The sequence below is a fragment of the Pipistrellus hanaki genome, assembly GCF_964339955.1.
Source record: "Pipistrellus hanaki genome assembly, chromosome: 14".
NCBI lineage: Eukaryota > Metazoa > Chordata > Mammalia > Chiroptera > Vespertilionidae > Pipistrellus > Pipistrellus hanaki.
Genome location: NC_140516.1, coordinates 23,964,358 through 23,990,256, shown reverse-complemented (window position 1 = coordinate 23,990,256; position 25,899 = coordinate 23,964,358). Strand labels below are relative to the sequence as shown.

The 25,899-nt window shown below is 38.5% G+C and overlaps 1 protein-coding gene across 9 annotated transcripts in view; it reads right to left on the bottom strand.

The window, feature by feature from the left end:
* The window catches only part of ANK3 (ankyrin 3), a 555,635-nt gene that overhangs the window by 173,296 nt on the left and 356,440 nt on the right, over positions 1 to 25,899 (bottom strand). For all 9 annotated transcript variants that reach the window (XM_084903932.1, XM_084903938.1, XM_084903933.1 and 6 more), the window contains 6 exons: positions 17,540 to 17,641; positions 17,059 to 17,157; positions 16,777 to 16,875; positions 10,621 to 10,719; positions 7,890 to 8,075; positions 5,942 to 6,040 (listed from right to left, as the gene is read on the bottom strand). In XM_084903932.1, the coding sequence (XP_084760058.1) occupies positions 5,942 to 6,040; positions 7,890 to 8,075; positions 10,621 to 10,719; positions 16,777 to 16,875; positions 17,059 to 17,157; positions 17,540 to 17,641 (684 nt within the window). The remainder of the gene's footprint in view (positions 1 to 5,941; positions 6,041 to 7,889; positions 8,076 to 10,620; positions 10,720 to 16,776; positions 16,876 to 17,058; positions 17,158 to 17,539; positions 17,642 to 25,899) is intronic.

Below are 25,899 nucleotides of genomic sequence, written 5' to 3'. Positions count from 1 at the left end.
TGGTGGTTTCTGGTAACAAAATGGGAAAGACAAAAATCTTCTTTTGGAGCCCCAAGGGGCAAGTCTGATACGAGTGAAATTGCTCTGTATAACCATTTAAAGGATCATTTTTCTTGGGGCAACATTTACCTTTACAGATTATTGTGACACTGAAGGGAAGGGGGGGGGGGGGACCTCAGAATTGACAGTGTCTCAACTTTGTCCAGACCTTTCTGTGATGATGGAAATGCTGTGTTTACTGTGTTAACAGAATAGCTTCTAGCCACATGTGAGCATTGAGCACCTGAAAGGAAAGGTGGTTCTTGAGAATGAGGAACAGAATTTTAAATGAGATACATTTAAATATAAATTGAAGATTGCTCATTTGAAGAGGAAGCAGGGTTTTCCCCTCCCACTGTGCCCAGAGATGAGTAAGGGGCTTGGACTTGGGCTGAGAGAGACAGTAAAAGGGGTTTCCCACTGTGGAGCAGTAGACTGATTTTGCAACATGGTGCCCTTTGGGGGCTCCAGAGGATGTACCCAGAGGGAGGGGTCAACAGCCTGTGGACTCCGGGGACAGTGTTGTCCTGAATCAATCTGCCAGCTTTGCCTTTCCATCAATCCCTAAGTTTTTTAAAAAGTCATTTTTTGGCCTTAAAGACTAGACTTAGATTTGCTTTGGGCCAGCGTCGCCAACCTTTCCGACCTCAGGGACCATTGGTTGGTGACCGCTGTTATGGGGAATTGAGAGAGAGGCTGTTGACTTTAGAGACTAAAGAAATTAATAGAGTAAGAACAGCAGTCACTCTAGTCTGGACCTACAGGTCTAGCTCATAATAGAAGCTTATGTGCTAGTTTTAATTTAATCTTAAAATGGAAATCTCTGACAGTGTGTGTGTGTGTGTGTGTGTGTGTGTGTGTGTGTGTGTGAGAGAGAGAGAGAGAGAGAGAGAGAGAGAGAGAGAGAGAGAGAGAGAGCGCGCATGTGCTGGCTAGTGGGAGTGACTGGGAGAGGTCAATGGGGGAAGAAGGAGACATGTGTAATACTTTAAACAATAAATAATTTAAATGAAAACAAAAGGAAATGTCCAAATATTGTCTACCCCTGGATGCTGCTTTGCTCATGCACATGCTGAACCATATTGGCCTCTTCTTTGGGCAGAATGTACATCTGACACTTATTTTTCCACCAACAGGCTTAGTAGTTAAAACTATCTAAAAACACTGCTCTCATTTTAATATAACATTAAGTTACTATTTAATAAATAAAGTAAACTTTTGTGTAATTTAATTGAATTCTGAATGTGTCCCACTACCTGCCAAAACTTCGTTCAAGACATCTGGTATTTGAAAAAGGCAGTCCAATGGATATGTCATGTCGTCACTGCCAAGTTCTATCGGACATAATTAAAGCATCATAAAGATAAGTATCTAGCTCAATCTCTCAGCCACCCTCAGTGGAGATCTAACATCAATGGGTCAGGGCAGTATGCACTGATCCTTTTGAAGTGCAATAATTAGACACTGTCAACTATGGAATTCACATGATAAAAATATTTTAGTGATTTCACACACACAAAATTGTCTTTATAGACAACCATATTTTCCTCCTCTCCCTCCAAAAAAAAAAAAAAAAAAAAATACGATTCTCTGTCCATCACATATATAAATGTCCCTAAGATATAAACTTATTCTCTAGTTGTATTCACTGGTTTATTCCAGCGGCTGGTAACATGTAGTTTTTTGCTTTCATCCTTACATGTCTTACTTTGTATATTTTACATGAAGTCCTTTTGGAAACAAATGAGGTATAGCACTCAAACCAAAAAGTACTAAATAAACAAGGCCAATAGAAGAATTTTTAAATTCAATTATCTTCCCCAAATGGGAGGCAGAATAATACTTCACAAGAGAAAGGTCAATGACAAGTGTAAAGATTAAGTTAGGTGGTCCATTATATTTGATGAAAAAAACTCTTAGCCAGCAAGATATCCATCTGTCTTCCTCAATCAATAAAAGAGACTTCGCAAGCATCCACATAATATAATTTGCCTTTAGTTACTCCAGTGCACAAATGCTCCTTCCTGGAATGATAATCAGTAGCAGCTCTGGTGTGCCTTGGTTACCCTCACTTCCCCAAGAGAGCTAGAATGATTTGTGGTGAGCAAGGGTCACCCATAAATTCAGAAAGTGTCAACGCCACCTCAGCAGACTCAATTCAAAGAATGAAGAATGCTGACGCCGCACTGCAGCATTCAGCAGCTTCTCTATTAACTCCCTGCAGTAGACCTGCGAGGCTGAGCAGGTCTTCATGGATTATCCGGAAGGAAATATATAAAATATCAGACAGGATACCTTACATGCACCTGGCAAAATTATAACAGAAAAATCAAAACTGACATTATAATAAAAATCTAAGGAAAGGTGCTGATAAGCAGGTCAATTTGGCATAAATCGGTTACCATAACTGCTATGCAGGGGTATACTTCCTTCATAGCTAGGATCTGCTTTATTGCTGCATAAGTTAGCTAGCCCTGCAAAAATGCATAGAAAGCAATCCGCGTTATGGTATGCTCCCTTTAGTCACACTGTGTTTATTTCTGCCTCGTGTCTGCTTTGGAAATGCATACCCATTGCATGCAGGAAATTATTTCAGAACTGGTGGCCTTGCTCCTGTCCCTCAGCTCTCTTTGCTAGCGAACAGCCATTCCCTAGGCTATGCCGTCCACCCACAAAGAACTATAGGACAGCACCTTCCCTTCTCCAATGATCTGCCACAGGCAGGAAACAGAAACCATAGCCCCTCAGACAAAGATACCATTTCATCAGTATCTCTGTCTAAACCCGGTTCCTGAAGCCTCTGACTTGCAGCCGGTTCTTAGCAAATGTAGCTTCAAGATCCTCCATTGGCTGGCCAGGTAAAATCTGATCTCAGCTGTGTTCAGGGCACCTTACCCTTTCACCTGCCATTTCTGTTCCATCCCTGAGGGTGGTGACCTGGGAAGACACCACTAAAGTTGGGGAAGGAGAGGCCTCTGCTATACAAAAGTAAAAATGCTGGATTATTATGAAATGGAATCGCTAGAGATTTTGGAACCAAAATGGGTTTCTCAAGCTCTTTACAAAGACCAGTTCTTCCTGACACTCCAAAGCAAGTCATCTATCACCAAGAGCAGAGGGAAGCACAGAGCAGGCAGCCCATAAGGGATAATCAAATTCTACCCTATTCTTCAGCTCAGAATGCTATTAGGCCTCATTGATTAGGCATGACTGGGCCAAATGCTTTTCAAACCAGTAACAAGTCTGAATTTTAACCTGTGTTAAACAAAAACCCAATGCGATTATTTTAAATCTTAGATGGTAACTCAGGCAACTTTAACAACATTCGTCTGATGTCTCCACTGATGTTTACTCGATACACTAGCATCATTTGTAATTACCACATCATTGTTTTAATGTAAATGGATGCTTTGGAATTGCTTTGATGCTGAAAATACTGTAATTTGCCCCCTGATGTTGCTTAAACATTGTTCCATTCTTCTTATTTTCCGAAGCATCAGGACATCTCTGAACCAGTGGCACCCAGATAAACTTCAAACACTGCCCTGACATGGATCTTCCAAATGTCCTAATTAGAAGATGTGACTTACTGAGGTTCTCATCGAACTGTGAATCACAGAAATGAAACCAGAGCAATGCATCTTTCAGACAAGAACCTCAGTTTAAATACTGGCATGCCTGTTTATTACTTGACTTAAAGAGGTGCCTGACTTTGTCCTTCGAAACGTCAAACTAGGCCTCAGGTCTGCCTTGTAGCTGAAGCCTGTGAGAAGCAGTAAGAACAGAGCGGTATGAGTGGACTCGGATGGGCACCCCCAAGTCACTGAAACCAGGAAGGCTCTTAGCAAGCTGATGCTGATAGGGTAGGAAATAAATTTCATAGTAGTACAATCTGAGCTCTTCTTAATTTTATTGGACTAATACATTATAAGAAGAAAAAGAAAAAAGAAGCCCAAAGGTCACATATGGGAGACAAAAACACGGGAGTTATTGAGTGTTTGGGGCCGAAATCCTGCCTTTTCTCATTTGTGATTTGTCATCCTGGACCAGCTACTTCTCATCTCTTAAGCCTCGGTTTTCTCTTCTGTAAATCAGGGATAAGTACCCCTTTTCTGGATAGGAGGATAAATGAGGCAAAAATGCTTAGCCGGGCATCTGCATCCAGTAACTCCTTCCAAGACAGTATTATTTTCCTGCTGCTGATACTGCCAGTACTAACTAGTATCATGCCCTACATCTCTCTATGTGATCTAGCTCATTTTGCCCCTAACAAGTGAGGTTTCAGCAAAACGAATACTTCAAATGTTATGTTCAAAATCAGTGCTGCTCAATCTACAATAGCCAGAATTTGGAAACAGCCTAGGTGCCCATCAGCAGATGATTGGATCCAAAAACTATGGTACATCTACACAATGGAATACTATGCTGCCATAAAAAAGAAGGAATTCTCATCATTTGCAGCAACCTGGATGGAATTGGAGAACATCATGCTGGGTGAAATAAGCCAATCAATGAAAGAGAAACACCACATGACCTCACTCATTTGTGGATGATAAAGAACATTATAAATTGATGAACCAAGAGACAGATATAGAGACAGTAAAACAACAGGCAGACTGTCGAATTACAGTGGGGAGGGGAGGAAGATCTGGGGGAGATAGTAGATCAACTGAAGGACTTGTGTACATCCATATAGGTACAACCAATGGACCTGGAACTCTGGGGAGGGAGGATATGTACGGGAGGGAGGGAGGGAGGGGGGCAAAAAAAAAAAAATCAATAAAATATATTTAAAAAACAAAAAAACAAAAAAAAAAACACCAAAATCAGTGTTGCTGCAGCTGCCAATGGTGATATGTCAGACACGGCATAGTGCTTTACACACACTCTGTTCTTAATTCTCACAGTGACCCAATGGAGGAGTGATACTAATATTTTATCATCATGTAACATCATAATTCATATTCTTTTATCTTACAAAGGAGGAAACTGGTGGACAAAGAGGGGAAAATTAAAGGCCAGATTTGAACCCCGGGAGACGGAATCCCGAGGCCACGCTTTGAGCCACTGCTCCAATCTGTTCCCTTCTTCATTTCTACTTTCTGATGATGATGATCCTGAGGAGCAAGCCTAGCACTGAGCCGATTTTTACATTCTGAGCGGTGTTACTCTGGTCAAGCGTCTGTACTGCTGCCCATGAGACACAGGACGCCAGTTCCTTTCTCCAAGGATATGACCTCCAGTAACAGAATCTTGTCACTCATTATGCTAGCTTGCAGGGGACAGAGATAAAAGCAAAGGATGGCCTCTATCATTTGGGTTCTCAAGTTAGGGCCTCATCCAGATATCCCAGCACAGCGGTCGGCAAACTGCAGCTTGAGAGCCACATGCGGCTCTTTGGCCCCTTGAGTGTGGCTCTTCCACAAAAGACCACATGCAGGTGCGCACGTACAGTGCGATTGAAATTTCGTGGCCCATCCGCAGAAGCCTGTTTTTGGCTCTCAAAAGAAATGTCAATCGTTGTCCTGTTGATATTTGGTTCTGTTGACTAACGAGTTTGCCGACCTCTGTGCCAGCACATTTTTACCCAGAGGGTCAAGGTCCTGATACCCAACAGTAAAGCCCAGTGGCTGCACTTGACCAATTTCTAACGGTCTCAGACATTTCAACTTGGGGAAATGAAGGTGGTTTCCAGTCGGGGTTATTTGAACCCCATCTCCCATATAGTCACATATATATATTTACCACCCCTCTGCCCCGTCTTGGTTTACTTTTTCTGCTAGGAAATGTCACACCAGTTTCAAAGCAAGGCCACCTGACTCCACCTCCTCCTCATGCTGGGAAAGGGAGGTTAAGAATCACATCAAATGCTATAAAGGTTTGCCCCGGGCAGCGCTCTTACCCTTGCAGTGAAGTCCACGGCGGCCGCTCGGTTTAACAGCAACGTGGCCACATTGATGTTCCCGTAGTGAGCCGCTATGTGGAGCGGAGTGAAGCCACTCTGCAAGGAGAAGATGGCAGACGTTCAGTGGAGTCCTGCTGCCCCCGCCTGACACGCCAGGATTAAAGCCCCGCCCAAATAAAAATGAGGAAGCAAAATATGCTGAGGTCCGCATTCCATTCTGGACTAGGTCTCTTTCGGTTACTGCCAATTGCTCACAGGGCCTCAAATCAACGCCAAACTCGTAGGCAGAGAAAGAGCTGGGAAGGATCCAAGGGCGGAGACTGAGCAGTTTTGGGAATCTGGTAGCAGTATGTAGAGAAGCCGTTTCAAAAGTTACAATAGGGATGACAAGAAAAATCTTTATAGCTCATAGAAAGTTCAGTTAGTACCAACTGTTTTATTATTGATGGAAGAACTGTCCATTGAGACTCTTGGCCAAAATTTGATTTGTTTTATGTATTCAATACCACATCAGATTATAAAGATAAAAGCAATTTTGGGGAAGAGGTGCACTATAATTGGTCTTGTATGGTGGGTGATTGCATTCTAGAAAGAACCAACCAGTTGGTCTCTTTCTTAGCAATTGCCTATTCGAGAGCACAACTTTCTGGATTATTCTTAGCAAGGTCATTTTACTTCCATAAAAAAATGCTAAAACATGCAGCGATTCACTTAGTCCCCAAAGATTGAAACCTTGTAGGAACTAGATGCGTTTCTAAATTGTTAGCAAGCTTCGCAGCCATGCTAGCTAGCTCAATGACTCTCGTGGAAGGGTGGGTCAAAGTGGTACCATTCTGAGGTCACTTTCATTTTGCTGACACCACTGAGGGTAAGTGTCATGCAGAACTCTACAGAATCAGCCCTACAGGGGAGAATGGCAGGGTTGTCTGCAGCTTCGGGTAGAGCTGGTGAGCAACTCAAATGTTGGAAACGCTTCGTCTCACACACCTCTACTGCAATCCCCTTAAGATGCAAGGATTCCTCATTCTTCCTTTCACACACACTGGGTTCAGCTGCAGAAAGCCCTGGTAACCAAACTACTATCTTCTCTAGCACATGCTACTTTGGGGGCGGGGGTAAGAAAGCAGGGATCTAAGCCTACAGAAGGCGATGCAAAGAAGAAGGGGGAGAAAGGAGGCCGCAGCACTAAGGGGTGGGAAAATGATGATGCAGATACAGATTCTATGTACATGGAGAGAGATATATGTACCTCTGTTGTCCTATTCACCACCATCTAGGGTAACACATTGGGAAGCAAAGAGGAGGAAAAAATGAACGGTTAGTTCGCTGTCGGGGACGTGGAGTGCAGAAAGCTCAGGCAGCTAAGGGATGAGGATGAAAGCTCTGACGGAAGCACCACAGGCACAGAAAGAAAGCTAGACGGAGGGGAGGCTACACAGGGGCCTTCTCCAAATGCCATGCTTCCTTCCAAGAGGCTTCAGGGTAACGCGCCGGAACAATGGGAATTTCTGGCCAGGACTCTGGCCGCTGGCACGCTCTCCGCAGGTGGCCAACACTCAGTGTGTCTCCTGCCATCTTAGCTATCAACCAAAGGACAATTTGCACACACTGTCATTCGCGTTTTGTAACTTTTCACTCTGATGTTTAGCTGAAGCGTTACATACATTACAAATCTGTTACGAGGGAGGAAACGATCAGGCTCGTATGCATGGATCTTGAGGGGGCCTCCCTGTTGGCATGCATGGGGCAGCATCCAGGAGATTTCCTAGCTTTCAGGGATAAGGGGAAGGTGCTCTCATTGGCTGGCTGATGTGGAGCCGCGTTTTTATCTCTTCCAGAGGAGCTGCAAGCTTGGCAGTCGCTTGCCAAAAGGGAGGCCAAGCATCTAAAAGTTGGGGTGCCTACGCAGGATGGCTGCAGGAGAGGAGCTCCCCCGGCGCCTCACCTTGGACTCCACGTCCGCATTGTGGTCATTCTGCAGCAGCAGGGCGGCCGCTTTCGTGTCATCCTTTCGGGCGGCGATGTGAAGAGCCGGGAGCCGCACTTTGCCCTTCGTGTCGTTTTCTAGCAGGAGGGACACTACTTGATCGTGACCTTGTTGCAAAGCCACTGCCAACGGCGTGAAGCCATCCTGTAGATAAATGGACGGGACAAGGTTGGTTTCAATGGGTAGTTTCTTTTCAATTAACAAAGAAGGCGATCAAGTGACCCAGGGTCAATTTTTGGTTAGGGTTAAGAGAGCTAACATATGCAAGTAAACATATAGGGGGTGGCAAAAGTAGGTTTATAGTTGTGAGTATGTGAAACACAGAGTCTTTTCTTGTATTGTTACTTATAAATTATTTGTTTGAATTATAACTGGAAACCTACTTTTGCACACTCCTGTATATGGGAAAAGACATTCTCAAATATACATACATCAAAGCAAAAAATAAACTTTCAATAAGTTTTGAGGGTTTTCTTTCTGTTAAAAAGTGATGTGCATTAACTGACTAAATTTTGAAAATTTAAAAAGAATTTTAAACAACTATAATTTCAATACCTGTAATATAATCCCAGTGAAAACAATAACATTTCAGGTTAAATCTAGGAACACTTTTCAAAGGAGCTCATTTATGTAAGCTATAAAAACCTCCACTGATTTCCCCCCATTTTTATTGATGACACTATTACAGATGTCCCCCACCCCCCTTGCCTCCTTCCACACCCAGTCCCTACCCCCTCTTCCCTCTGACCATTGTCACACCATTGTCAGACTCCATATATGTTCTTTGGCTAATCCCTTCATCTTCTTTAATTCAATCCACTACCTCCCCTCCATTCTGGCAGCTGTCAGACTTCCCATGTATCTTATACCTGTTTCTATTTTGTCAGTTTATTTGGTTCATTAGGTTCATTAGTGAGATCATATGATATTTGTCTTTCTCTGACTGGCTTATTTCACTTAGCATAATACTCTACAGGTCTATCCATGCTGTTAAAATGGTAACATTTCCTTATTTTTTTTATGGCTGAGTAGTATCCCATTGTGTAAATGTATCACAGCTTTTTTACCCACTCATCTACTTATGGGCATTTTGGCTTTTTCCAGATCTAGGCTATTGTAAATAATGCTACTATGGACATAGGGGTGCATATATTCTTTCAAATTGGTGTTTCCGGATTCTTACTATATACTCCCAGAAGTGGGATCGATGGGTTCCACTGATACTTTAAAATTGGAGAATATTTTTGTCCGGTTCATTACTGTCCTCTGTTGCCTATCATACACCTGGTTTTCAATCAGAATATATGAATTAATGAATTGTAATCATTGCTGTCTTAAGAAGGTTCTACATAAAGGACTCTTGGCTTCTCTGAATAAAGAAGGAAGAATAATGATGAATGGTATTTTCTTGTGTAATTATTGTTATGTTAAATAAGTTTCCTAATTGGTGCATATTTAGGTTCTTTCCAGTTTCTTAAAACAAGAGTTATTATTTTTGAACTTTGTATTTAGTGTTTTTGTATTATCCTCTAACATACCTGCAATATGAATTCTTAGAAGTGGAAATGCTAAATTAGTATGTGTGAAATATTAATTTTTAATAGTTACAGCTCAATGTTCTGCAAAAGTGTTGTAGCAAACTATCACCTTTGCCAAGACTGTAGGAAAGTTTCAGTTTCTTCAACCTCACATTTTCCCCTTAACGCATGGGTATAAGAATAGGCCTCATTCTTTATCTGATTAATAAGTTCATATTTCTTCGACCATGAGTGAGGGTAAGATATTTTCATATAGTTGTGGCCATTTGTATTTTTTTTTTGTGTGTTAACTGCCTCTGCATTTATTTAGTGCTTTCTCCAGAAGGCAGGCATGATCTCAAAAGCTGGGTGGGATTATATGTGACTCCTTTATTCCTAACTTACCTGTGCCATTCAGGAAACACATATGAACAAATAAGGGCAGTGGTATTACGACAGAGATAAGTCTGCATCATCTGTCCCAATTAATTATTTTGTTAAAAATACGGAAAACCCAAATGTGGTTCCTTCATTAATAGCAAGAGATTTGTGTGACACACTTCATAAGGCGTTGCAATCTTCCCTCCAAATTAGTTTAAAAATAAAATGTATTATCTAAGATAGAACCAATAACTTAAATAACTTTATTTTAAAATTACTCTTCCACTCAGAACTACAAAGATTTAAAAAAAAATACCACTTTTATTTATTACTTAAAAATGTGTAACAGTGTTGTTTGAAAATATGAATTTAATCCAACTAGGTGACTTTAGAAATCTATACATTCAAATATTATGCTAAATTAAACTTGGAAAAAAAACTGATTTAGAACTTAAGTTCTATCACAAAAATGTTTCAAATCAATGGTTGTCTTTGAAGCAAAATGATAACAGAAAAGTGTCCACAAGCAACAGGTAGATATTAAAGCAATAACTCAATTATAGGGTAGGGGTAAGCATTTAAGAGCAGAAAGGGTATCTATACAATAGAAAATTCTTAAAAATTAAAAACAGACCTTCTAATGTATTTCATAACAATGTTTGGACCCACACACTACTATACAATTGCAATTAAAATACCAGTGAGATAAATGTTAAATGTTACAACTCCAGGGTTACAAAATGTCCTATCAACATGCAAACTTCCGCACAGAAAGAACCCACAGGTCTCACCTCTGTGGCGAGGCTCTGGCTGGCACCATTGTCAAGAAGAAACTTGACGACTTCCAGGTGGTTTTCCTGGGCTGCCATGTACAATGGGGTGAAACCATTCTGCAAAATAAAAAGCAAAATGTTTGCAGCTTTCTAGAGCCAATCCATTTTTCTACTGAACTGATAATTTTTTAGGTTTCAGAAACTGTTTACACATAATAATTTTAATAACACTTTAAGGAAGACATTCACATATATATTAAAAACACCTAAGCACAATAATGTAAATGAATTTGTAATATAAATATAACTCACAATTATACTTCATAATTCATAGTTTGAAAGCAGTTTGTAGTTAATAGTTTAATTCATATTAATATATCCACTTTAGAAAGTACATTCATTTAACCACTTAATTGAGCGCCTACCACAAATAAAGAATCTTACTAGATATCAAAAGGATATGAAAAATACATTTGACCATTGTACCTCCTGAGAATTATCTATTTTAAATAAAATACATAATACTTTTACATAAAAGTAAACTTCTGAAATAGTCTCTACTTTGAAAAGAATTTATATTAATTTCAAATGGCTTCACACTTACCATGGTTGGGGAGTCTTAGAGCAAAGGAGAGAATACCAATTTGCAGAAGGATAAAATTAGATTTTAAAGTGGAATTTGATAAGCAGTCTATTTTTGTAAGTTTATTACCTTTCATTTTTCACAAAGACAGTAGTTTAATGTTCAGAATATATATACACATATACATATATATTTATACATATACATGCATATATATACACACACACTCTGTATGTGTGTGTACGTTTGTCTGAAATGTGCCCAACAGCCAAAGAACTTAGATTCAAGAAAATAAATGTTTGCCACACATATAAAGCTTCGTATTAAAAATATTTTGCATGTGTTTGTTCCAATGCATTTCACATCTATGAAATGTTGAAATATTTAAAAATTTATTCCAAGATATATATATATATATATATATATATATATATATATATATACACACACACACACACACACACACACACACACACAGTTTCAAAACTATAATAAATTCTCTTTGGAAAAATTTTTTCAGAATGCAATCCTATTTAACTGAATGCTCTGAAAATTTTATTTTATATATTATGCACTTCCAAAGAATAAAAATAAATTCTAAGTAAAATATTATTAGATATTATTCAAATTTTTGTGATTCGAAAGGTTAGGCTCATCATAAATATCAATTACTATATAATTACCTTACTTATCAATAATTTAACCTCTGGTGGTCTTTTTTTTTTTTTTTTGGCTTAAAGCTGAGAACTAGGAAGTTAAAAAGCTGTTACACATAATTGAAACAACCTGGGTTATTTGGTTGTCAAGCTCAAGATTAGAGACATAAAATTAGAAGCAATAGAATATGACAGAGCATTCAAGCTTCTTCCCTTTAAATTACCTACCTAGTAACACCACTGAAGATTCATGTTACTTTGTTCTGTTATGAAAGGTTTTATTAACATTAAGCATGAAATATGGAGTAACTATTACACATTGTGTGTCTATGTCTGCATATGTGTATATGAGCATGTGCCTATGTGTTTCATCTTTACCACACTTCCCAGAACTATTTAGAAAAACTAAAATGTAATTAAGATTACCATTATCATATTGTTTATTTTTTCATTTTCTTAATTGACCAAAATAAAAGATCATCTAATCCATGGTTGATTTAAATATCTCTTTAAAAAATCAAAACCACAAGGAAAAAGAAAAAAAACTAACAATATAATATTAAGAAAGGGGAAAAAAATAAACACTAGCTGAAAACCATGTGGATTCTTCTTATAGCTCAAGTGAACTACTGCATATTTATTTTTCCTCATCAACTGAAATTTCCAGATGGAAGGTACCAATTTTAGGAGTTTTTGGTTGTTGTTTTTAAAAATTTTTTTATTGGTTTTCAGAGAAAGGGGCAGGGAGAAGAAGAGGGTAAGAGAAAAACATGAATGTGAGAGTGAACATCAATCAGCTGCCTCCTACAAGCCCCCTATCAGGAATCAAGTCCTCAAACCAGGCACATGACTTTACCGGAAATTGAACAGGCAACATTTTGGTGAACCAACTGAGCCACACCAGCCAGGGCTAGGAATAAAGTTCTTAAGGAAAAAAAAATCATCAAAATAGATGTTATTCTCTCAGACAAAAATATCAACTACATATTCTATGTCAATGGATTTTCAATGTTAGGCCAGAAGTCTGCTGTAGTTCAAGATTACCTAAGAAACACTGATCTGGCTTCTAGGCCAATGTACGCCTACTGTTCTGAGGTTAGCTTCCAGAATTAAAAACTTTATGACCCATGAAGAAAATCTAAAATCAGGCACTGAGATTTAGGGGATGTTATTCTTATAGACCTGGAGCTCAAGGAGTGATTCTTAAAAAGCTCAACTTTTGAATCATCCCACAGCCCTTTCTACAGCGTAGGAGAGTGCAATGTATAGAACTGGAATTCCTCAGAAATAAGATGTAGACAAGAATCAGAGCAAAATGGAGCCATGAATAAACATCACCATTTCTCTCTAGCACAAAGAGGCATAAGGCAAGGTTTTCAATGAGTCGTCATTGGACAACCTACATATGAAATGTTTTTCTGTGAAACAGCACCTAGATTGGGAGAATGGTCAGATTAAAAAAAAAAAAAAAAAAAAAAAAAGCAATTTTCTCTTAAGAAAAAAGCACAGCACTGTTTTTATATTAATTTCCTAACTTAGGAAATTTCCAAAAGAAAGAGCTGACTCAAAAGGAACATATGGGTGCCCAATTTTACATTTTTCTCTTCTGTAGCAATAATCGAGGCAATTCTCAAAAGGCAGAACAGCTCATCACTGAACAAGTATGTCCTTTAATGTCTGATTTTATCCAAAATCTTCAATACCTTCTGCTCTGAATGTTTATTCTGATATTATTATAAGCATGGAAATCTGAAGACACAATTTTATGGGTAGTACTGAGGCATGCTGCCTAGTACTCACTAAAATAAAATAAAGTCCTCCTGTTATTTAAGTAAGGGCTGAAACTTCATCCATGAGATTTTCTTATGCATCCCAGTTTCCTAGGGCCAGCCTTATACATCATTAAGTTCTTAATTAAAGTGTTAAGGGCATGGTGATCAATATGCACTGATTTACATATAGAGGTGAGCTATAAGGTCCAAGGTCAGAGATTTATCTGGACACTCCCATTGTGTCACTTCATCAGGACCTGATTTCCCCCATCATAGGAAATATTAAAAAATACATAAAGTCCAAGGAGGGATTGGCTCATTGAAAGAGCCTTTTTTTGTTGGCACCACTTACGAAAACCTGTCCATTTAGAATGCTTTGGTAGTTAAAATATTACTTGCTTCTTTATAAGATTTTTTGCTTCTTTGGATATCTTATAGTATAAAATAAAGACAGAGAAGGAAAGAAGCGTGAGGGATACCATCTGACATGGCAGTTTCACATGGTTGCTGAATTTTTTACCAAGTATTAAGGACGTAATCATAGGAGAGTGTTTTATAATCACAATTCAGCCTGATTGCTTTCTCAGGGTGTTAAGTTATAGGAGAAAGAGTTAACTAACTTAAGACCTAAGGTCAAGGCAATGACAAGAATTAGTGTAAAATAATATCTACAAATTCTTACTCCACAGAGCTTCAGTTTATAAAATCAGAACTTGATGTTGTCCAATGTTTCTATTTTCAAGGTAAGAAAAATTCTTATATTTCAGGAAGGCCAGAGACTCTCCTTGCATTATTTCCTACTAGCTATTAAATATTGCCCAGAGGATAAAATTTCACTTAGACAGGAATATGGTCTTTCTTGAATATTAATATTCCTGTGATGTTTTAATCTGTTGCCATATACATGGAGTTTCCTCGCATTACTGCTTGCTCTTTAAAGAGTTCCTATTGAAAAGTTGGTACCAGGAATTTACATGGAAACTCCATTCTGCTGCATGGTCATCTCATTACGTATTCTGTCCACGAAACAATGCAGCTCAGAAGGCATATGGGGACAGGTGTCCAAGTGAAGGGAGACATGCTCTCCTGTGAACTGTGGAGCAGGTATGTATGCCAAGCACAGCTGCAAGGAACGAGGAATTTCACAGCCTGTGTTCTCCTTTGCTTCATCATCACCAGAGAATGTGTACAAATTGAAATAAAATCTGGTTAGGGCTTGACTTCGCCTGCAGCTTCGCCCAGACGTTGCAGAGGAAGGTTTAAAACTATAGCTGCTGCTCTAGAATGTCAAGAATGTGTGCAATGTTTAAAAGAAGGAGGCGGGGGGGGGGGGGGAAATGAAATGGAATGGATTAGAGTTTTTCCACTATCTCAGAGCTTCCCATCAGTAATTTCCCAGTAAAAAGTTATAAGGGCATTTTTAAAAAGTTTTAAAAGTCAGACGGTTTGTATCTCTCTCAAATGACAATGCTTACCAATATTCAACCATCATAACTTTCCTTTCTGGAAAAGCATTATCACTCCAAGTGAACTCTCATAGGGAATCAAAGTGGTATGGACTAGGTGAGACGAGTCTAACCGGAGGCAACCGGAATGGAGTTAGGCCACATCATGTGGTTGAAAGCACCATGAAGTTTCTTTTCCGCCACACTGATCGTTAACGGAACCAGAGCAATCACCTATATGGTCATAACAACAAGGGGGGAAGCCACTGCCATTCTCTGGAATCATAAAATACAGGAGAAGGCTCCTGATACCCAAAGATACTCAGAACTGAAAAAATCGTGTGCACTCAAAATGGAAATCAAAAGGACATGAAAAAGTTTGAGACTTTATCTTAGAAGATAAAACTAGAAAATGCAAAAGCAAGTATGTGTGATTTAACAAAATGTAGGTGATAACTGCATTCGTGTATGAGATCACAGAATGAACAAAGTCTAAACCAAATATTATTTTTGTAAACAAAAAGTGTGGTATTTCCAACAAAATTATCTGATGGCTTGACATCTTTCACTCTGCTTCCCTCCCGCCCCCCACAGCATTAGTAAGAAGACAGTCTGTTTGCAAAAAGTATTTGAGAACCGAAGGCCTCACCTAATTATTTTGTGTAATTTTCATAAAATTCTCATTTGAAACACCTATCAGAAAATCAGCCTAATCCTTCACACACTGTCTGGTTTAATAGTGCCAGGAAGGCACATACTCACAGCTTAGCTGTACACCCAGCGATTCTTCGACATCTCTCTCTTGGGCCTCATAAACTCCTGTCTCTCCTTTTGCAAAACTTGCGGTGTTGTTCTATAACCAATCTGTTCAATATTGTACCCCTAGCATAGATTGACAAACCAGGATCGATGTCAGCATTCAACTAGAAGGAAATGTCTGAGGTAGGGACCAGCTTAAAAAATGGTCAGGTCCTTGGTGAATATTTGTGAACTACGATGATTGCTCATGTCTTGGAGACACAACTAGTAAACAATTTGGAAAATGAGGACCCATATTTTTAACCAGTAAACTTCTTTTAGGCTCAAAGTCTATCAAGTGATAATCTATGGGTGTTCTTAGAATTTCATGCAAGATTCTGAGAACTTATAAGAGGCCCTATTCAATGAACTATTAGTGTCTAACCATTACAAAGAATCTAGTAATTTTAAAGTTTGGGGGCTTTTAGTTTATTCTGCTTGTTTTTTCTTCTTTACAATCTGTTTTAGGGACTAACAATGATGTCTTACTTTAGGAGACAAGAACTAAGTAGTGTCTTCCCTTTTTCAATGAGATAAAGCACTGATATATTTTGAACATCTAAGAGCATGCCCTCATTTACAGGCATCACCATTTTCTCTGTAGATTAATAAATACTGAGACAGGCCCTGAGCTAGCATCATGAAGTAGAATAAGACTGTGCATTAAAGATATCCCTTAAACATTAGTGTCTATAACTACTTGTCATACATAGATGGATGAGTTTTAAAAATTTCTACCTCTCACAGATATGCATTGCACATAAGAATATGTATGAATTTCAAAATTCTACAATATGTAACTAATCATTGAATGTAGCTCATCAGTATTGTATTCTTATGAACCAATCAAGCACCTGAACCAAAGAACATTATTTGTCATTTATAACAAAGCCACTTTGCAAAAGAGTTTGTTGGCTTACCTGAGACTGTGCATTGACGTTGGCTCCATTTGTAACCAAGACCTTTACCACCTCTGCTTGCCCAGCCAAAGATGCTATATGCAATGCAGTGTTTCCTTTCTGTAAGTTGAAAGCAAGATACATCAACACTTCCATCTTTCTTTGTTTTGACAGTTCATAAAAGATCAAAGAGAACAGAGTTCACAAGTATTTCATGAGAAACGTGCTCTGATTCTTAAGGAGAGTTAACTCCTCATTGGATTTGGCACGTGACATAAAAAGCATGAAGTGTGTGATACTAACCTTTGTAGCTGCATCCACATTGGCTTCTCTGTGTAGCAGTTCAGAAACAACTTCTACGTGGCCTTCTTTGGAGGCAAGATGGAGCGCATTTAACCCATTCTGGTGAAAAGGAAGGGGAAAGCTTTACTCAGCAAATGGAAAATAGGGGAGTCAACAGTCTACTAGGAACTCTGAGGAAAACACCCCCCCCCCCAATAATCACTTGTGTGTGTGCAGTGTACTAACCTGCACTGGAAATAAAAGCACTTGAAAATTAGGTGGGCTGTTCTAATAGCACTACTTACTACATTTTAGGAATTGTTAAAGGATGCATACCTAATTTCTGAGCACTCCTCTACCAAAGCAGAGAATGATTTGATAATTCAAGCTGGTGAAATTTAACAGAGGGAAAAAACACCAGCAAAAAAAAGAGAGAGAAAGTCTTGGTAATATCTAATGAAAGATGTAACGAGTTAAAAAATAAACAATGGCCACAACTCACCTGATTGCAGATGTTGATGTCAACTCCGTTTTTTATGTAGTCAAGGGCCTTTTCCAAGTGTCCCGCTCGAGCCGCTCTTAAGTAACTCGCATTGGCATCAGACTAAAACAAAAGAGAAAGACATTTTAATTTTTAAAAAATGAAACTAATATGCATGTCTGTAACTACTCAGTTTATAGTGCAAACTAAAAGGAAAAAAAAGATTTTTAAATTGAATTACAGGCATGCTTTGTTTTATTGGATTTCACAGTTTTACTTTTTACATATTAAAGGCAAGACCATCCAATAGGCTTAAATCTTTGAACAACCTTGATTGCCACATCCTTTTACCAAGCAAAAGGCAGTGATTCCATGTATAATATTCATCATTCTGTTTCCCCTGCAACTAGAAGCATCCCTAGCATACAACAGGTGCCTATACGTGTGTGTGTGTGTGTGTGTGTGTGTGTGTGTGTGTATGAATGAATCAATAAGTAAATTGTGTGGAAACAATTTTATTAGATAAGATATTGCCTGTAACAATAGAGGAAGCTTTATTAACAACAGCAACAGCTATTTAAATCGACAATCTGTTATGATACAAAGCTGAATACCAGAGATTGTAAACTAAGGCACTGAGCTGGGTATCAGGAAACACATATAAGTATTGTTGATAAAATAAAACTAGGATTTGAGTCAAGTACACACATCATGTACTCAGAGCAGAGGGTTAAGACAGAGATTCAAACCAGACAAAGGACAAACCTAAGCTTCCAGAAATGTAAAGAAAAATAAAATGGCCTTTAAAGAGGTTTGCTCTTTGAGAAGATCAGTGTTTTTGTTTGGTTTGTAGGTTCAGTTAGCAATAAGCTAGTTATGCAAGGGTGGCTCATTGTACCACAAAATACCATCTTCTTTGTGTGTCTGCTCAAGGACTTATCAGTGCATTTGCCCTGGCGGGCTCTGATGCTGTTCTGGAAACAAAAGAAATCAGTCTGCCTGGATACTTCAGCTGCCAGAGAAAACAACTGGGAGTGAAGCAGCCTGAAGTCCCACTTTTGAGTACATAAAGACAGCAGCTAGACAAATTCAAAAAGAGGTTGATAGTTCAAGGAAAACCTCTTATTGATCCAAAATCTGAAATGGTTTGGCAATTTCATACACTGTCCATTTTCCTCTCAAATACTCTCAGAATTGTCCCACCTGAAACTCTAAAGCAAAACAAAAGATAAACAATATAAACCAAGCCTTCTTAATTTAGTGGTTCTCTACCCATTTGGAGTTAACTCCTTTTGAGAATAACAAAAGATACCAACAAAGCCCCTTTCTTCAACAATGGCACAATCATGCATGTACACCCAATAAATTTCCATAGACACACCAAGTGTGCATATGTACACACAATGTTCACACTATTTCATGAGGCTCAGGATGGCTACTGTAAGGCTGTTCATGGAGGCACCTGTAAGAACACCTGCTCTAAAGATAAAGAATTCTCTGGGTGAACCCGGCTGGTGTTGCTCAGTGATTGAGCATCAGTCTATGAACCAGGAGATCACAGATCGATTTCCAGTCAGGGCACTTGCCTGGGTTGCAGGCTCAATCCCCAGTGGGGGTCGTGCAGGAGGCAGCTGATCAATGGTTATCTCTTATCATTGATGTTTCTATCTATCTCTCCTTCTTCCTTCCTCTCTGAAATCAATAAAAAGTTTATTTAAAAAAATTCTTTGGTCAATGCCCTCACTATATCTATTTCACCCTACAACCCTGGAATCAAATAATTCTCAGGAGTAGCTAATTTTTCACCTGAGGATATTAGAATGAAGAAAAAGGAGAAATTTTATTTTCTTCACTTTCACTCTTCTCAAACCTCTGTTACATACAGTCATGCTTAACACACCAATACATAACAATAGGGCACTTTATACTTCAAATTACTGGGGAGAAAGAAGGTGGAAAAGATAAAGCCAGAAGAGGGTAATAAATTCCGATTTGGAGAAAATGAACCACTTGGAAAATGAAGTTAATAATGCCACAGAAAAATAACCAGAAGTTTTCTCCTTTTCTCCCAACCACCTGCGAGTATTGCAGTCACATGATCCTTCCACAAATATCTGAGTACTGACAATGTGCTAGTTGGGCCAACATCTGCCTGTGTGGCTGTGAACAAAACAGACGTGGCACAAATAAAGACTCACTAGCCTTCATCTCACTGATTTACACTTTCCCAAATTGTGTTGCTTAAATGGAAGAGTAAACATGCCCCCCCCCCCATATTCTGCTTGTAATGTCTATATATTTTTATTTCCTTAATGTTAAAAAAAAATTGTATTAGGCTCCACATCAATGTGCTGCATCTTCAAGCTGGCCTTTCATCAAATAACTACTCTCCTGAAGTTACAGTCTGTTTTTAATCTGGAGCATTCTATCAAAAACAATGCCTTTTTAAAGTCAGTTGTAGACAAATTATTATGGAAGGAAATTAGGTCTCATGAGAGGGTGAGCACTGCTTTGTGGAAAGTCATACAGAGAAGGTCACCGCCTAAGGACAGTTGGCAGAAAATGAATACAAGCAGGCTTAGTTAGCATTTTTCCCCCCCTGAATGATCAAAATCTGAAATAAGAATTTGGAAAATTAAAGTGTCCTCTGTCATTATTTAATATATTAGCTACTTAGTCATTTTACTAGACAGGAAAGAAATATGAGCTATGTATGCTTTTCAAGGAAATAGTTTCAAGGAGAGAGGTAAGCATTATGAATTAATATAATAATTCAACATTTCTACCTGTACTAGAATATTGATATTATGCACAGAAAATAGTGATTGGAAAGAATAAGCATTTCTTGAGTGTCAACCTTAGTAAGAACTATATTCCAAACCTCTGAATATATGCTATATACTATTACAAATGCTTATAACTTAATGCAGATTAAGTAAATACTAATATCCTTATATATCCTTATGTTAACTTAGTTCTTATAATATTTCTATGAAGTATTAAATAGTATATTGAGTAGTGTCCCCCCAAATTCATGTCCATTTGGAACCTCAGAATGTGACCTTATTTGGAAATAGGATTTTTGCAGAAATAATTAGTTAAGATGAGGTTATATTGGATTAGAATGGGCCCTAAAACCAATAATAGATGTCCTTAAAAGTGGAGGATTAAGATATACAAATGCTGAATAATTATGTTGTACATCTGAAACTGACATAATGTTACATGTCAATTATGTCTCAGTTAAAGAAGAAGATGAGACGGCACACAGACACATAGAGAGACCATGTAAAGATGGAGGAGAGATTAGAGTTATGTTGCCACAAGACATGGAGGCACCAGAAACTGGAAGAAGCAAAAGAGAATTCTCCCTAGAGCCCCTGGAGGGAGTGTGGCATGCCGACACCTCGAGTTTGAACTCTGGAAAGAATTAATTTCCATTTGAAGCTACCTAGTTTGTGGTAGTTTGTAATGGCCATCCAAAGAAACTACAATAGTACAAGTAGGTACTATTACTAGCTCTGTTTTATAGATGAGACTTGAGCTTTAGCAAGGATAAAGGACGTTCCCTGGAACATTAACACAGACGGTCCCAAGTTCGAGCTGTTAACCACTGTTTTAGGAAAGGGATTAATAAATATTGATTTATAATTTATGATCAATAATTCTTAGTTTATTCATTCATTCATTTTTCATTGATCAGCTCATCCACCCATCCATTCACCCAACCACTGAATTAAACATGTAGGTACTTTTAGGTATGTTCGCTGTAGACCACAATTCCTTAACTCAGTGTTTCCCAGACTTTTGACATATGCGTACCCCTTCTATAATTTTTGTAATGCTGAGTACCCCTCGTACTCATGAGAACGTAGAATTAGGCACAGCTAAGCACGGCGCAGTGCATATCCCCACCAAACTCTTCCCGTACCCCCGGGGGTACGCATACCACACTTTGGGAAACACTGCCTTAACTGAATTCATGTCAAGGCTTTAAAACTAGGCTAACAGAATTTCCAGAAAAAATGCAGCTTAGACAGTCGGATAATGGAACTCTGTTCCATTGCTTCTAAACCTTCAAGGACAATCTCAATTGCCCAATGATATATGATCCACCAATCCTCTAATCTTTCTCCTTTATCTCACCTTCCTAGCCACCTGGGAACCATGTGAAGGGTTAAATAATCCTTATTTTAAGCCTCAGGTTCCTTTTCTCTGCTGGTGTCCTATACTGTGCCTATCAACATACTCAGGTGTTGTGTTTTTGTTTTTTTTTTAAAAATTCATTTCACCTTTCTACCTAGCACCCCTATTAAGTGCAATAAATTATTATTTTATTTTTAAATTATTTGTAAATATCAAAGAGTTTGAAGAACTGGTTTAGGCTAAGTGCTTCTATACCTTATCAGTACTTCATACTTGAGTCTTTAGCCAAATGGCTTCTTTTGCTGGTCAATAAAGTCTCTCCTTACAAAATCACCAGTGACCATTTGATGTCAATCACTGCATGGTATTCTTTAATTTTAATTCTGTCCTCTTCTAATGTTGAACAACTTTATAGCACCAATCACCTTCTCATTCTTAAAAATCTTCCCTTTAGCTCCTATTGTCTCTTGTTCACTCCTTTTTTGTTTCCTGTACTGTCTTGGCCCATCACTGGAAAATGGACCTTTTCCAGTTTTCAGTACTCACATTTCTTTTCTTTTTGCCCTCATTCCCAAATGACTTCATTACTTTCATGACTTCTACCATTCTAAACCCATCCTTCTGTATCTATGTTTCGCCCATTTGTATCCTAAAAATTTTCCTCTTTCATGTCTCACAATTCACCTACTGCAACAGCAAAAACAAATGTTAAAGGAGAACATATAAAGTATCTGGCACTGAAACTAGGTATTAACAACAGATTTGAATACTGTATTCTTTTGATTTCCTTATTTTGATTTAAAGGTCCCAAGATTATTTTTTAGATACTAATGATTATAACTTTGTTGTGACTCTTTGGTTATTATTTCCTTCATTTTTCCCTCCTCAAATTCTCTTCCAGAAGTTATATGTAAGCATTCTATAAAATATCTGTCTCTGGAGCATTTACAGTCTCCATTCTCCTTTTAAAAGACATTTATCATACATACAAAAGAGTACATAAAACATATATGAACAGTTGAAAGAAGAATCATAAGAGGAATACCCACATACCCATCCGTCAGCTCAAGAATGAAAGTTAAAGTAGCTTTGTAGACACCCACTGAGCCTTTCCTTGACTGTTTTGCCAAAGACATCCTCTGTTCTAGTTAATCACTCAGGCCTTTATAGTTTTAACATCTGTGTACACAGCCCTAAGCTAAATATTACATAGTTGATGGTCTTAGCACTCTATATAAGTAGAAACATACATTATGGATTGTTCTGTGACATGTTTGTTTTGTCTAATACTGTGTTTCTGAGCGTCATCCATGATGACATGTGTAATGATAGTCAATTTATCATTGCTGCTTGCAGAAGATTTCATCATGTGAATAACGCAATCTATTTATCTCTGTAGAGTGGATGGATGTTTGTGTTGTTTCCAGTGTGGATCTGCTGTCAACCATGCAGCCATCAACATTCTGGATACTACTCCTGGCGCACATAGGAAACACTTTTTAAAAATAGGACCTTAAATTCTGGGTCATTGAGTATGGACTTATTCAGCTGTTATTAGTTAATGACAACATTTTTTTTTCAAAGTGATTGCACCAAGTTACTCTTTCTATGGTTTGAGATTATTGATTGTGAGCTCATATTCCTTAGCAATTAATCTTTGGGAATACTTCCAGGCCTGGATTAACATTGCCATACTCCAAAGAGAAATTTACGATTGCTTTTGTGCCAGTTGCCTAGAGGTGAATAAACCCAAGATTATTTGAAAAAAAATGCTTGCCTTGAGGGTTTGGGGGTTTTAAGAGTACACAGGTACATTTAGATTTCAAACTGGGGTAGATATGAAGGATTCTTTGTAGTTATAAATACTTGGAAGAATGTTTCTCTTTTATCTGCTGATAAATTGAGGCTGGCAAGTTTTTGCTATATTCTTCTCCGTGGTGGGTTTATGTCCTGTTCAACCTTACATTAGAATCTATGATCTTTGGGGCCCAGCTCAATATGGGGAAGGGGGTGTCTCTTATTAAACTGTCCATTCTGGGTATGTTTTAGGTTTTGTCTCCAGTGTCCTAAGTCTATGCAGCTAAGTAAAACTGGTTCTTGCTGGAAATATACTTTTAAAATTTATTTTATTTTTTTTAAATTCACCCTACTACTTGCCCAGTTCAGATCTTAGCCATGTGATGCCCAGATCATTCCAAAAACCTTCAGGAGGTTTTAGTTAGCACAGTGTTCCTAGATGATTATTCCAGAAATAATCAACAAACACTACTGAGGAGCTCATGAGGAACCACTGAGGGTTGAGAGAAAATCATGACAAGGATGATAGGATGATAGCTGCAATTTAGTGAGTACCACCTAATAAAGATCAGAGATCACACTAAGCTATGTATCTATATCCAATCTATGTCTAATCTATATCTATGTCTAATCTATAGTCTATATGTTAATAGAGATTGCATTTATAAAATATTGTTATATATGCATTATCAAGATGGGAGCCTTCATTACAGATGCAAAAATAGTTTCATAAATGTAAAGTGGCTTACCCAAAGTCACACAGCTAATAAGTTAGCAGCAAGGATTGAAACTCGTAACTTCTTACCAACAAGTCCAGTTCTTTCCTCAATACCAGTGGCTCTGTGAACATTAGGGTTAAAAAGTATTGTATAAAGATCAGCCCTAACCCAAAGGGTTGCGGGTTTGATTCCTGAGCAAGGGCATGTACCTGGGTTGCAGGTTGATCCTGGCCCTGAGGGTGCGTGCGGAAGGCAACCAATGTGTCTCTCTCAATTGATCTCTCTCTCCTCACCCCCTAATGCCCTCCCTTTCACTCTCTCTGAAAAAAGAAAAGAAAAATCAATGGAAAAATATATCCTCAAGTAAGGATTAACTAACAAAATACTAAGATTAAAAGATTGAGTAAAAAAAAAAAGTCAGACCTAGTAAACAGAGCTCCAAATGACTAGCATCACTTCCATCCCAAGTAGATCTATTTTTACACGTTTAAATATTGACATTTGATGGCATGCTTCATTTGTAAAAATGTTTCTGCTTTTAAACCACAGTATTCAATCTCTGCTATGGTATAGCCTCTGAGGCCCTTTAAAACCTATCCCAAATAAACACTTCCAGCCTGTACTGAAAACATGAATGCTGATCTTAAAGGCTTAAATTATTCATCCAGGGCTTATTAATTCTCCACAGGTCCCATCACTTCCTGGCACTGTGACTTCACCTAGGACATCTCTCTCTCTCTCTCTCTCTCTCTCTCTCTCTCTCTCTCTCTCTCTCTCTCTCTCTCTCTCTCTCTGTTTCTGTCTCTCTCTCTCTCTCTCTCTCTCTCTCTCTCTCTCTCTCTGTTTCTGTCTCTCTCTCTCTCTCTCTCTCTCTCTCTCTCTCTCTCTCTCTCTCTCTGTTTCTGTCTCTCTCTCTCTCTCCCCCTCCCTCCCTCCCCCCCTCTCCCTCTCCCTCCTCTCTCTCTCTCTCTCCCTCTTTTTATTTATTTTTATTGTCTAAAGTTTTACATATGTCTCCTTCTTCCCCCAATTGACACACCCCCAGCCTTTCCCACCCCAGGCAAGCCCCCACAACCCCTGTGTCTATGTAGGACACCTTTTTGATAGTAATGCTCACTACCACTACTTGCTCCCCATCACCCCCAAAGAGAGTCACCCCATTAAATCCTAGGTCCAGCTCAAATGTTACTCCATCTTTGTTATTTTCCCTGATAAACACTGGATATGACCCCTTTTCTCTCCAAACTCCTATAGCACTTGGTCTGTCCAGCTTAGATGCCAGCTATCTCATCAAGATTGGACTGTAGTCTCTTTTAGGATAGGTCCATGCTCTGGTCAGAGCTTATTTTTGCATAACAAACTCTCAGTAAGTGCTGAACGAAAGAAATGCTGATCTCCAATGCATAGTCTAATACTCTAACTGTCCCTCAAGAAGCAAAAACCCACACCAACTTAATTGGGAACATAAAAGTTTGCTTTGTATCTTCTCCAGTTTCTTGCTCTCTCTCCATTTCATTAGAGGAAGAAAGAGTCTAGTGACAGAATTAGGAGCTCTTCTTCCAAACTTCAGGAGAAGATAAAAGAGTGGGTCTGAGTCTATTCTGATTTCTCAACTCACTCTGGATACACAGATGGATCACCTATGGAACAAAGTTTTTGTTTTACAGTAAAGGACAGAAAAAATATGCATGTAAGGTCTGTATTCTGTTGTGTGTAATG